Source organism: Camelus ferus, chromosome X (genome assembly GCF_009834535.1).
Source record: "Camelus ferus isolate YT-003-E chromosome X, BCGSAC_Cfer_1.0, whole genome shotgun sequence".
NCBI lineage: Eukaryota > Metazoa > Chordata > Mammalia > Artiodactyla > Camelidae > Camelus > Camelus ferus.
In genome coordinates, this window is record NC_045732.1 from 14,303,366 (window position 1) to 14,315,968 (window position 12,603).

The 12,603-nt window shown below is 41.8% G+C and overlaps 1 protein-coding gene across 1 annotated transcript in view; it reads right to left on the reverse strand.

Annotated features, from left to right (window-relative positions):
* MID1 (midline 1) overlaps positions 1–12,603 on the reverse strand; it is a 138,651-nt gene that overhangs the window by 12,701 nt on the left and 113,347 nt on the right. Inside the window, exons 4-5 of the mRNA XM_032475641.1 lie at positions 12,007–12,114; positions 4,890–5,038 (exon numbers count right to left, since the gene is read on the reverse strand). Coding sequence (XP_032331532.1) covers positions 4,890–5,038; positions 12,007–12,114 — 257 coding nt within the window. The remainder of the gene's footprint in view (positions 1–4,889; positions 5,039–12,006; positions 12,115–12,603) is intronic.

Consider the following 12,603-nt stretch of genomic DNA (forward strand, 5'->3'; position numbering starts at 1 on the left):
TTGCCGGCAATTTCCACAGACGGTCAAACTGTACTTTAAAAATTGCCTTCCCTCTGACGTATGATCACAAAAATGCCTTCAAACTCAGAAAGACCCCACGATTATTCAACAAATATTTACTAAACCCTTAAAAGAGGTCATGTACTGAAGACCCCAAAACATGTGCATAAATGCATATAAGTTAAAAGAAATATTCCAGGGCCACTTGAACTCCTCAAATAACAATTTCAAAGTGAAACTCCAGTACTTCAGTCTCATGATGTCCAGGGAAAATTGCACCAAGCGATTATAGACCAAGCCCCGAACTTCCTATCACATTTCTTTGCTATACTCAAATGGCACCGATCTTGTGCTCACCACGTTAGAGGCTCTGGTTTGCTCTGAACGGATAATCCCGAGTTGGTGTAAGCTTCTGTTCAGGTTCTTCCCAAATAGATTTCCTCCCTAAGTTTCTCCTGGTTCTATGGTCCACCCACAATGAACTAAAACATGCTTCGGTCAAGTGACACTGTGAACATGCCTGCCATCTGGACGCTGGGAACTTGGCGAAGTAGGGATGGAAGGGATGAGAGTTCCTAAGCCTAGGAGGCAAAGACTGACGGTGAGACTCTCTGGAGATTACTGCAGCTTTTAACACCTAAGCATTTGTTTTTTTTTGATGGAAGGAGAGATATTTATCTCTGGCTACAATTTCAAATTCTTAATTGGAGTGACAGGCGAGCAGAGGTCTGCCAAATTCAACACTTTAGGCATCGTTTTTATCCCCCAAATCCTTGTTGCCCATCTTCTGGCCTTTCAGATGAACTGCCAAAATCCGCCAGGACCCTCCGTGTATACCACTTTCTCAATGCCATGCCTTTACAGTCACATCCGTGTCTGTGTGTACAGGTACATGTGTGCGCGTGCATGCGTGCGTGCGTGCGTGTAGCTCTTAACATACTGGAGCAAATGAGGGTGCTGGGTCCTATCTTGATGCTTAATACAGTGGGCTGCACATGACTTCCTGTTTCTGTTTCGACTTTGGTGTCATCTCCACAACACTCAGTTGCTAGCAGCCATACGGGGCCAGTTTTCCAGAAGGTAGACATGTCTAGAGCTACAATACTCACAAGGTTGCTGCCAAACTGTCAACACCAGGGGAAGATACTCTGCCCTTCCTGTTTAATATCCCCCCTCCCATGCCTGACCTCCAGCAATGGCACTTAGATAGGTCTCTCTTGGGCAGGTGGGCTACAATGCACATCACCGTGGTAAAACCCACTGAGGTCTCATGTAACAAAACATAGTTTCCTTTAGTCAGCTCCGGATTTCCCAAATGCATTTGACTCTGGCACTCTATTGTTTTAACACCAATGAACACCCTGCAGAACACATTTCAAGAATCACTCATCAGATACACTCTAATTCTTAGAATTAAGTGACATCTTTCCAGTTGACAATTGGAGTTCTTGGCTTTGTGTTCTGGGGAAGTCTTTTGGATCCTTGAATTGCCTATGGCAGTGAGGGAGAGGGGTCACGCTGCGGAGGCTGAGTTCCCGCTAGGAACTCTGAAAACTGAGTACTGTTCAGAGGGAATTTTCCTTTTACCGTCTTCTTGATACAACTTTGCTGCTAGAAGGGATTTTCATTTTAGATTTCTTATAAGTTGTAAACTTTCTTATGCTTGGATTTAGTGAAGAGTTTTGCTTTATTTAACGTAATTTTACAAAAGCGCACACATACAGTCACACCAAGAGCTTTATATTAGTGAGGCTTGAGAATACTGTGTGTTATATAATCCACGTGCAGCCACTGTGTGACTGGGGAGGAAGGAGATTAGCATTTGTTGCATGTTCACCTTGTGATAGGAACTCGGCTACTATTTTTACTACATTATTTCATTGCATCCCTACGACCACCATATTAGGTAGGAATAATCGGTTCTGTTTTACAGCTTTGTTCAAGCATTCACTCCAGTCGGGCAGTTTGCTATGTGCCGGGGCCATAATGGTGAAAACAAGATGGCTGGGTCCTGCCTGCTGGGAGCACAGAAGCAAAATGAGACTCACAAGTGTGAGGGAACAGCTCCAATGCTGTCGGTAATTACTACCAAGCAATTAGCAAAGAGCCACACACTTGACTGCAAAGCATATGCATCTCCTACAATGTAAAGCTTGAGGCTCTCCTCGGGTTTTTTTGTTTGTCTGTTTGTTTTTGGATGAATTAAGTAACTTTCTGTGGTCTGACTCAGCTTGCAGGCGAACACACCCACTCTAAGTGATTTAATGATGCAGAAAAATCGCATCCAACTCTCACTTTAGGAAGGTCTGCAGGATCAAAAGTTTGTCCTGGGCTTTCCACCTTTGAAGAGAAGAATAAAGATGGTTTAGAAGTACACGGGCGCCAAAGCCCAAGGCAGACACGATAGCAAGCAGACCTGTGAGGTCATGTTCTAGAGAGGAATGGTAAGTAATAGGAAAACACCAATCCAGCCAACACAATGGAGCAGCTGCAACACCTAAGGCCAGTTCACAGGTGTCGTCAGCAGTGTTGTCACAGCTCCTCATAGAGGGAGCTACTATGAGCCCAGGTTTTTAAGTAGAAAGTAGCTCTGGGATAAACCCGAAGAATCACAGGTAAAAAGTGACAGTGTTAGGATCTGCGCCCAGGTTTCCCAACTCCTAACCCAAGCCCGGTGACCTTTGACTACACTCTGGTTGCTGGGAAGAGAGAAAGGCTCAGGAAGTCACCAAGAGGATTGACGGACAGAGACAGAAAGACAGGGGAGGCGGAAACAGAGGGACAAGGGCTCTTAGCAAATTTTTCTAGGTACTACGGATTCAGACCTGATGGAAGTTCAGACTTCTCGTAAGCCAACCTTCTTATGCTTGGATTTAGTGAAGAGTCTTGCTTATTTAACATAATTTTATAAAAGTGCACATTACAATCACACCAAGAACTTTATATTAGTGAGGCTTGAGAATACAGTGTATGATACGATTCATTTGGAGAGAGAGAGAGATCAGTCATGTTTCTTGATGAGATATGGGCTTGTGAGAGGTAGAGCTGAACGGGGCCAGGCAGGACCTGCTGGGCATCCATGTGCTAGTGTTATGCTTCCAATGCACGTCTTCTTCTAGAACATTCTACCATAACTGTTATGGGACCATGTTCTCTCCCCTCGCTAGGTGAGAATTTATTCCTGTTAGACTTGATCGCAGTTTTAGGCCTGGCTGAGAACTGCAGCTCAGGCTGGCCATTTCATCCGGACACCTCACAATTTATAGCTGGAGGAAAGTACTATTGGATCCCAGTTGGAAACCGTGACGTAAGTGTGAACGCTGTCTAGCAGAGTGTCCTGGGTACACTGGAATACTAGTGCTGTTTGCAGTTTTTAACTTAAGCATGAATATTTCAGGCAACTGGACGCAGGCCAGACGAGAGCAGCGAAGACAATTAAACACTTGGAACCTAAGCGGCATGAAGAAAGAGGCTGGCAGCTCTCGGAGGAGGGAAGAGATCATTTTAAGGATATAAAAGGGATGATAACCAGCTGTTGCCCACGTGCATTGGAAGAGATAAGTATCTAACCAGTTGCAGAGGAAATTTTCTCAAATATAAGAAAGGACACAAAGAAGCTGGCTGGATACTAGGTCACAGTTATAAAAAGCCCTGCAATACTCCTCCCACTGAGGGAACAGTGGAAACGGAAAGCGCGCCGCCTGCGTCTGCGCGACACGTGGAGAATTAGCACGCGGAGTGGCACAAGCAAGCCCCTCCAGAAGCCATAGTTTCCTTTCTCCTTCCTTGAAGAAATTCATATCATAAGATGGTGAGTATTTTTCCCCCCTGAGGCCAGGGGTTGGCAAAGTACAGCCCGAGGGCCAAGTCTGGCCTCCCATTTTTGCAAACAGCTTTGCTGGAACACACCCTCGCCCACACCTTGCCGCGTCATGCACGGCGGAGCGCAGGAGCTGGGAGCTGGGATGGAGACTTCAAACCCGCCAAGCGGGGAATAGTCTCTCGTCCTTTACAGGAGCAGTCTGCGGACCCCTGCTCTAGGACACGGACTGGCACAAGTGAGCTGTCTGGGGTCCTCCAGTGGTAGGATTCTTTTACTGTTTTGGCGAAGGGGCAGCTGACTCTGACAACTGGAATGAAAAGTCAAGGCCACTGACATTGGCTGCAGATGTCGTTTAGGTGGCATACCGCTACAGGTGCCTGCAGCAGTGAAGATGAGTCATTTTACGCCAAGCAAGGCCGAGGGCTGAAGGAGCACTGACCCCTGCTAGTTTCACTGCTGGGCTGCCCATTCAAATAAGGTCATTTTTACATTCCCTACCCTAGAATAAAAACTATTCTAAAAGAAGGAGGTATGAAGTTGACAGTTTGGTCCTTTCTTTCTCTCCCACATGAGTCAGCCTCGACTTTTCAGGAGAGGCAAAGCTTCTCAACCAAATAAAATCAGGCCTAACAGAGAACAACACCCGGGTGATTTTTTTTTAAATAGGTAAGCCCTGAGACAGGAGAAAAGATTCCTTTTTATGTTGTGGCCTTCATTTGGCTTCTTTGTTACCAAGTATACGATAAGATCAGGCCTGAGGGTCACAATAAATGCCGTTTTGAACCATTACAAGCTTTCTCCCCACCCCCTCAAAAGCAGGCTGATTTCATTCTTTCTAACTGGCAGACTCTTGTTTCAAAGGCCTTGAACTCCAGGCTGATTCTGAAAAGGCTGACATGTCAAAGGGAAGCATCTTCAGGGGGAACAAAGCAACTCAAAGCCTCTATTCTCTCTGGTACTCAGCCTTGAAAATGCAAACAAAAGCAAGACAGGGCAAGGCCAACCAATCACACCCTAGACGCGGGAGGCCAGCCGCTGAGAATTTCCCAGCAGCCCCTGCACTTACCTCTCGGTGATGTTCTTAGCAGTCTGTAGGAAACGCGCGTGATCATTCTCCTTCAGAGAGTGTTCCGCTTGGGAGATGAGTGATGCCGACCTCTCAATGCACTGTTTGCAGTTTGCAATCTGCTGAGCCAGTTTCCGAAGCCGCATCACCTTGAACAAAAGAGGCACAGAGGTGTTTACATGGGTCGGCTCGCTTAGTGAGAATGCGTCAGTCTGGACCCTCCTAGCGTGTACATTTTGTTGTCTGCCAGTAATCCTTCAATAAAAGTTCAAAAAGTAGACAGAGCAATATGGAAAGCCCAGTTAGGGCACTCTTAGATAGTCTTTATCTCCTTGGAGAAGTGTCGCTAATTTGTTTTATGAGGAAATCCTGAATTGCGAATTGCTTCCCTGTTGATGGGGAAAAAAGGTGTCGCCCAAGGCGAGTTACAGAGGGTCACTGGACCTCTTCCCTGGACCTCTTCTTTCAACCAGTCTATACAATTAAGATCATTGGGAACCCTGGAACTTTAGCTCAGCTTTTCGGCTGGCCCATCGAGAAAATAAAACATCTCTACAGGTGCAAATGTGCGGCTAAGTAAAAACCATTTTCTCAAAAGTTCTTTGCAATCCACGTAATAAAACTGTGATGTAAAAACATTAGGTATTACTATTTCCCACACTATCTAAAACTCATGTGTTAAATTAACAGAAAGGGAGCATTTTTTCCATTGATTAATATTTTTCCTGTTGAGTAGATGAGAGAACGCCAAAAAAAGCACAGCTGGGCCATTTCCCCTCACTGGGAACGTCATTTCCAGGCACTTTGTGCTTACTTGATAACTAAGAACTATTTTGATAAGCATTTCCCAGTCGGGATAAAAATGCTTGTTTGATCCAACCTCCATTCCAATTCCTGATTCCGTCTTGCTTGAAAACGACCCTCAGACGTAATTGACCATACCTCTGGGGCTAGCCAAGATAAGTCCACGGTCACCCACTTGACCGTTCGCACTGGTGTTTGAAATGTGCTGTGAGATGAAGCCCTCTGGCCAGAAGCCAAGTTAAAATTAGACCGCTAATTGGAATTGCCGTGCGCCCAGTGCCCCCGTCCACACAGCCGGGGACAGGTCTTGGCCGGCCTTATGATCATTCCGGAATGGAAAACAGCCCTGGGTGAAAGGGTAGGGAGGGGACCAGTTAATCTGTCTTACAGACAAGACTGGCTCAGGCTCCCTCCAGAATTCCTGCTAACTCCAAGAAATTCCTTCTTTCTCCAAGTCATCACTATCATCCCTGGGCAACTCCAATCGAGGAAAAGGAAGGAAGGAGATGTCAGAACTTGAGGCCTCTGAGGAACGTCCAATTCCGGTTAAGTCGGACTAGAGCAAACAAAGGAAATGAATGCTGAATTCAGAGGCAGCACCCACAGGATTTCAGGCAAGAGTGAGAAAAATTCCTCAAAGTAAAGGGTTAGAGAATGATGTGTCAAAACTCTGGGGCAAAGACTATGTTATTTTAAGCCCGGTAAAAGACTTACCTCATTATATGTAATTATAGTGACCACCGCAGCAGATTAACTGTGTTCATTAGTTGAATAAAATAACACTTATTTTACACCAAATAGAATTTAGCTTCTAACATCATTATATCCAGAGGTAAAGCTAAGAAAGGGATACAGTCCAATTCAAGATATTAGAACACGTCCTTAAGAAACTGTCAGAAGAAGGAATATTTAATCACCCAACATAAAGAATGCTTTAAATTACATGGCCGAATTGAAGACATTAAATACAATTCTAACAAAAGAAAAATAAGGTTCAAATATTCCTTCTGAATAACTTCATGGCCTTTCGGTATGCCTAGTAGGGACCACAGATGACAGACATAACAATGCTTAAAGTTCATTTTCTTCCCCTTCTATCATGATATTGGAAATTAAAAGTGACATGAGGAAAAGAAAAGAAAAAAAAAAACCGCCCTACATCATTCATAAGTTGCAACAAGCCAAAATGAGAGCCTCCTCTGAAAACAGAGAAATGTTTTACAGAAAACGATTGTGGCATAATTTTACTTTTAGTTCAGTGCACAATTCCATTTGATACACCAGATCAGAGCTTTTCAAACTTGCTGTGCACACGAATCAGCTGGGGATCTTTTAAAGAAAAGCCGTAGATGTTTGGGTCCACATTCCCACATCCCAGGTGAGGAGTTGTCATTGGCAGAACAGCAGGAATCTGCATTTTAACAAGCAAGGAATGTGCTTTGATCTGCAGGTGATGAATCATCAGTATGGACAGGACTAGCATGAAAAAACTAAATAAGAAAGAAGAGGAGAAAAGAAAGTAGCAGAGGGCATTCCTGATAGAAAGGGCAAGTTAGTTTTGTAAAACTTATTTCTTGTGTGTGTGTGTGTGTGTGCGAGTGCGCGCGCGCGCTGCATTTGATGTATATGCATTTCTAACTGTGGGAAAGAAAAAAGAAAAGAAAGGAACGAAGAAAGAAAAAGAGGCAGAGAGAAAGAAAGAAGGAAGGGAAAAAAGAAAAACACTGTTCTAAGTTGGCTGTTCACAAACTATGGTCTGAGCAGACCATGTCCAGCGCACAATCTGTGTGTGCAAATAAAGTTTTACTGACACCGCCATGTGCACGTGTTTATGAATCAATCACCCACAGCTGCTTTCACACTACAGCACTGGGCAGCGGTGAGCTGTTACACCAGAGACCATACGGCAAAACCGACAATATTTATTATCTGGCCCTTTATGGAAAAAGTTTGCTGACTTAAATGATTCTGATCAGGTGGCCCTGATTTGAACCATACTCTGTGAAATACTATCCTAAATGGTACCACACTTCAGAATCAGACACTGAATGTTTAGCAAAATACGAATTTCTTCATTAGAAAACACTTTTTTAATATATATTGCTTAAAAATATTTTCCAACTTGGCACTGTTCTTTTTCTCCCTGACAAGTGTGATTGCACATTGCAATTTCTGGAATTCACTCCATACTCATCATGGAAATACGCTGTTGGTTGGAATCTCCTTTCACTGGGGACACAGGCCTATTTATATCAGTTTTGGTTGTTTTTTTTTTTTTCCTGTTTATTTCACCTTACAAATGCTAAATGTATTTTAAATGCTTTTTGATATATGCAGGGTTCCCACCCCAAAACTGTTAGTTCAAACAACTGAACTTCAAGTTAATTATCTTAACTTTTGGAGATTTCCAGTACATAAAAGCAGTGAAGAGAAGGGGCCCTTTTCCTCTTCATACAGTACATACTATTTGCTGTCTGGCTTCTCTCACTCACCATAATTGAGATTCATGTTGGTGCATGTAGCAACAGTTCGCTCCTTTTTGTTGGCTGATTCATATCCCATTGTATGGTTATGTCACAAATCGTTTATCTGTTCACCTGCTGATGGACTCTGGGTCATTTCTCTTAGGGGCTATTACCCTTAATATTAACATGAAAATTCATGTCCAAGCCTTATATAAACCTGTGCTTTCCTTTCTCTTGGTAAAAACCTAGAATGGCTGGATCAAATTGGAAGTGTGTGTTTAACTACTGAAGAAACTGCAGTTTTCCAAAACACACCGTTTCTATTCTTACAAACTGTGTGAGACTTCCAGTTCCCCTAGTCTCACCAGCACTTGGCATGGTCCCCCTTTTCAATTTTAACCATCTTAGTAGGTAAGAAGTGGCATCTCACTGAGGTTTTAATTTGCATTTCCTTAATGACTAATGATTTTGAGCATCTTTTCATGTGCTTATTTGCCATCTATATACCTTCTTTGGTAAAGTATCTATTCAATTCTCTTATTCATTGTGGTAAAGGGGCTATCTATTTCCTTACTAGTGAGTTTTGACAATTTGTTACATATTCTGGATATAAGTACTTTATTAAATAAGTAATTTATAGATATTTTCTCCTAATTTGTGGCTTATCTTTACATTCTCCTACGAGTGCCTTTTGACAGGAAGTTTTTATTCCTGGCGAAATACAATTTATAATGACCTATATAATTTATAAATACTTCTTTTATGTTTTTGCCATTGTATATAATCTTTGCCCAACCCAAGGTCACCAAGATTTCCTCCCATGTTTTCTTTCTCCTAGAAGTTTTATAGTTTTTACCTTTTACATTTTAGGCATATGATCTTTTTACATTTAATTTTGGTATATGGTGTGAAGTATGGATCAAGTTTCATATTCTTGTGTGTAGATTATCTTCCCCCACGTGGAGGCTGAAACTCAAGTTTCCAAAACTCCCTTGCAGCTGAGTCTTCTTTGCAATTTCAGTGTCAACATTTTTCCCTCTAAAACTTCTAATTTGTTATTTTTATATCTAATTTTTCTTATTTCATATCCTTCTCTTGTGGTTTTTCAAATTTTTGCTCTTTCACAGTAGAAGCTACTTCCTTCATTTATCTCTTTGAACATCTTTTTAATATTTTCTAGTAAATTGAATTGCATCTGAGATGAGAAAATGTCTTGGCGGATTTTGTTGGCTGGATTTTCAGGAAATCAAGATTTCTTTATATACTTTGGAATTGTGGTTTGAGTTTTTAGTTTTGAAGGGGAGAAGTCATTAATGATGTCTTTGTCCCTCACCCTCCTTGCTTAGCCTACCCTGCCTGTTTTGTGGTCACCTTCACCTTGTCCTTGGAAGTCCTCATTCAGGAGTCTTATATTACCTCTGCATTTGGGGGCTTCCGTTTTGTGTGGGTATCAGAAACAGTGCAGAGCCAGGTTCCAACCCAACAACTGACTTGCTCCGGACTCCCAGGTCTGAAGTCTGTTAAAAGCTGTGACCCTAGGCGGAGGTTGGCAATAATCTTTTTTCAGTCCCTTTTAATGAACTGAGAAGCCTTATGCAGCCCATGGCATTAACCAAGGATCCTGATTTCACCCTCCCGTATTATCTGGAACACTTCTACTTCCTTTACCCCAATACTTCCAGAACTGTTTATCCAGAGGAGTTGAAGGTGGACCTGCTTTCATCTCTCCCAGACCAGGTCCCAGGAGCCTGTGTCTTAGCCACCATCATGGCTTTGTATTTTGGTTCCACTTCTGGCCCATGGAGATGTTTCCCTGGTTTTGGGCCCAGCTAAGTCTCTTTGCTTTTGTATTTTACTATGTTCCCTATGTTGCACTGGGGTAGAATGGTTGCACCAAAGCATGAAGCCCATGCATCACTATGGCTGGAGCTGGGGACACCCCTTCACTGCTTTGATCTAGCTCATGAGGGGAACCCTCACGCTGGGAAGTTAAGTAAGGGAAAAGAAGACACACTGGCCAGGAAGTGGTGGTGGAGAGTCACTGCAGGCTGAATAACAGCCCCCCAAAGATGCCCACATCCTAATCCCAGAAGTTTTAAAAATACGTTAACCTTCATGACAAAAGGGGCTTTGCAGATATGATTAAGATAAAGATCTTGAGATGGGGGATATTATCCTGGATTATCTGGATGGTCCCAATGTCATTACAAGAGTCCTTATGAGAGAAACAGGAGAGTTTGTGTCACAGAAAGAAATCTGAGGATGGAAGCAACGATCAGAGCAATGTGATGAAGAAACCAGGAGCCAAGGAATGTGGGTGGCTTCTAAAAGCCAGAAAAGGCAAGAAATGAATTCTGCCCTAGAATCTCTAGAAACAAGCAGCACTGCTGAAATCTTGACTTTAGCCCAACTGAGACCAGTTTTTGACTTCTGACCTCCAGAAGGTCAGATAATAAATCTGTGTTAAGCCACCAAGTTCGTGGTAATTTGTTACAGGAGAAATAAGGAAGTAATATGAGTACTGAGAACTGATCACTGCACAAAGGCAACAAATTACTTTCCATGTGCATATATCAACCATTCATTACAGCTGTTTTCAGGCTCTCATGTGTCTCAGAACCTGGAAGATGTCAGGTATTAAGAGATACACACTTGTGGGGCATGATGACGGAGGAAGAAATAGATCCTGGACAGATTCCAGGCTGACACGCAGTACAATGTGTATGTGGGGAAAAGTAGCTGTTCAACACATCTGAGTCAGCCCTTGGCCAGGGAATAATATCACATTAATTTGATAATCCACTGGAACAGCTTCAAGAACTATTTGATTTATCTTTTCTGATCACCATCGAAATGTTCATGTCTAAATATTTTTCGATCTATATAGACAAAGGAATTGAAAACATTATACACCTTTAAAATTTTGAAGAAGAAAGAGAAGACATGTATTAGCTGTTGTAATGTCTGTGTACTACCTCATACTTGCCACCTGCCTTTAATTATACATAGTTCATTACAGTTATGAGCAATCACTGAAATTCATGAATTTATTGGATCTCAAATGAATGTTTCTATTTTTAAACACTTACCAATTATCTTTTGAGGGTGGCAGAGAAATGGGTAACACAAAATGGATCACAAGTATTTCAATAAAACTATGACTCATTTAAAAGCAGAATAAAGTGATAGATTCAAAGTTATCAACATTTCTGAATGAATTCTGAATAAATAAGATGGCCATAAAGAATATAATATAAATCTATGAATTGCTCTTTGAAAATAGTTTACTATAAAACCGTAGGAATTTTAAACATACAACATTAGAAAAGAGGTACTATTAATACAGCCACAAAGGGGTGTATGGTATAGTGAAACTACAGGAGCTTCGCCCCCATGAAATTACACCTATCTGAATTCCCTCAAGGGCTTGGGAAAGCACTTCATAATTTGTATCCATATAAAGTTTGATTCATGCAGGTTAACACAGTATTAAATAGGAGAGAGCAATAAATAAGAAATGAACTCTTCCTCTATGGAATCCAACTTCTTACAGAGAGGAGGGATGGAAAACATTGGCTGTAACAGACCAGAGTGCCATGCTGGGCCCTGGGGTTGGGCAATGGAGTAGCCTTTGTATTATAGGTGTGCACAAGAGACCATAAAACAAAGAAAAAGGTGGAGGAAAAAATGGCCAACCAAGGGGCTTTGAACTACATCTTAAAGACTTCAGAGGAAACGATAGAAAATATAGAAAAAGGGGGCACTCAATATTTCCTAAGCTACTGAAACCATGGCAGTATATTTTCTCCAAGGAGAGTCTATGAAATCTTCTGCCCTAGAAATCATACCTTCCCTTCTTTGATCTTGGTTCCAATAATTTGTCGTCTTTGCTGAATGATCTCAATAAGAAGATCGCACTCCTCCATCAATTTGGCTTCTTGACGCGATGCATTGACCTATGGGAGACAGAAAATAGGGAGCATTAATTTGGCTTTTGTTTTCAGTTAAATGCTCTTTTTAAATGTAGACTAGCATATTTCTGGTAACTGCTGAAAAGATATTTTATTTTAAAGAATTTAATGAGGTATAGTTGATGTAAACTACTATAGAATTTTCAGGTGTACAACATAGCAGTTCACAATTCTTAAAGGTTATATTCTATTTATAGTTATTATTAAATGTTGCCTATATTCCCTGTGTTGTACAATATATCCATGTAGCTTATTTATTTTATATATACTAGTTTGTACTTCTTAATCCCCTATCTCACCTTACCTCTCCCCACTAGTAACCACTAGTTTGTTCTCTGTACCTGTGATGAAAAGATATTTTAAATGTTAACTCTTCTTCCAATTATGCAAGGATGGGAAATACAGGACTTAACATGTCTACTCCCTATCTTGCATTCCTGGAAAACATTTATTATCTAATGATAGCAGTCTTTT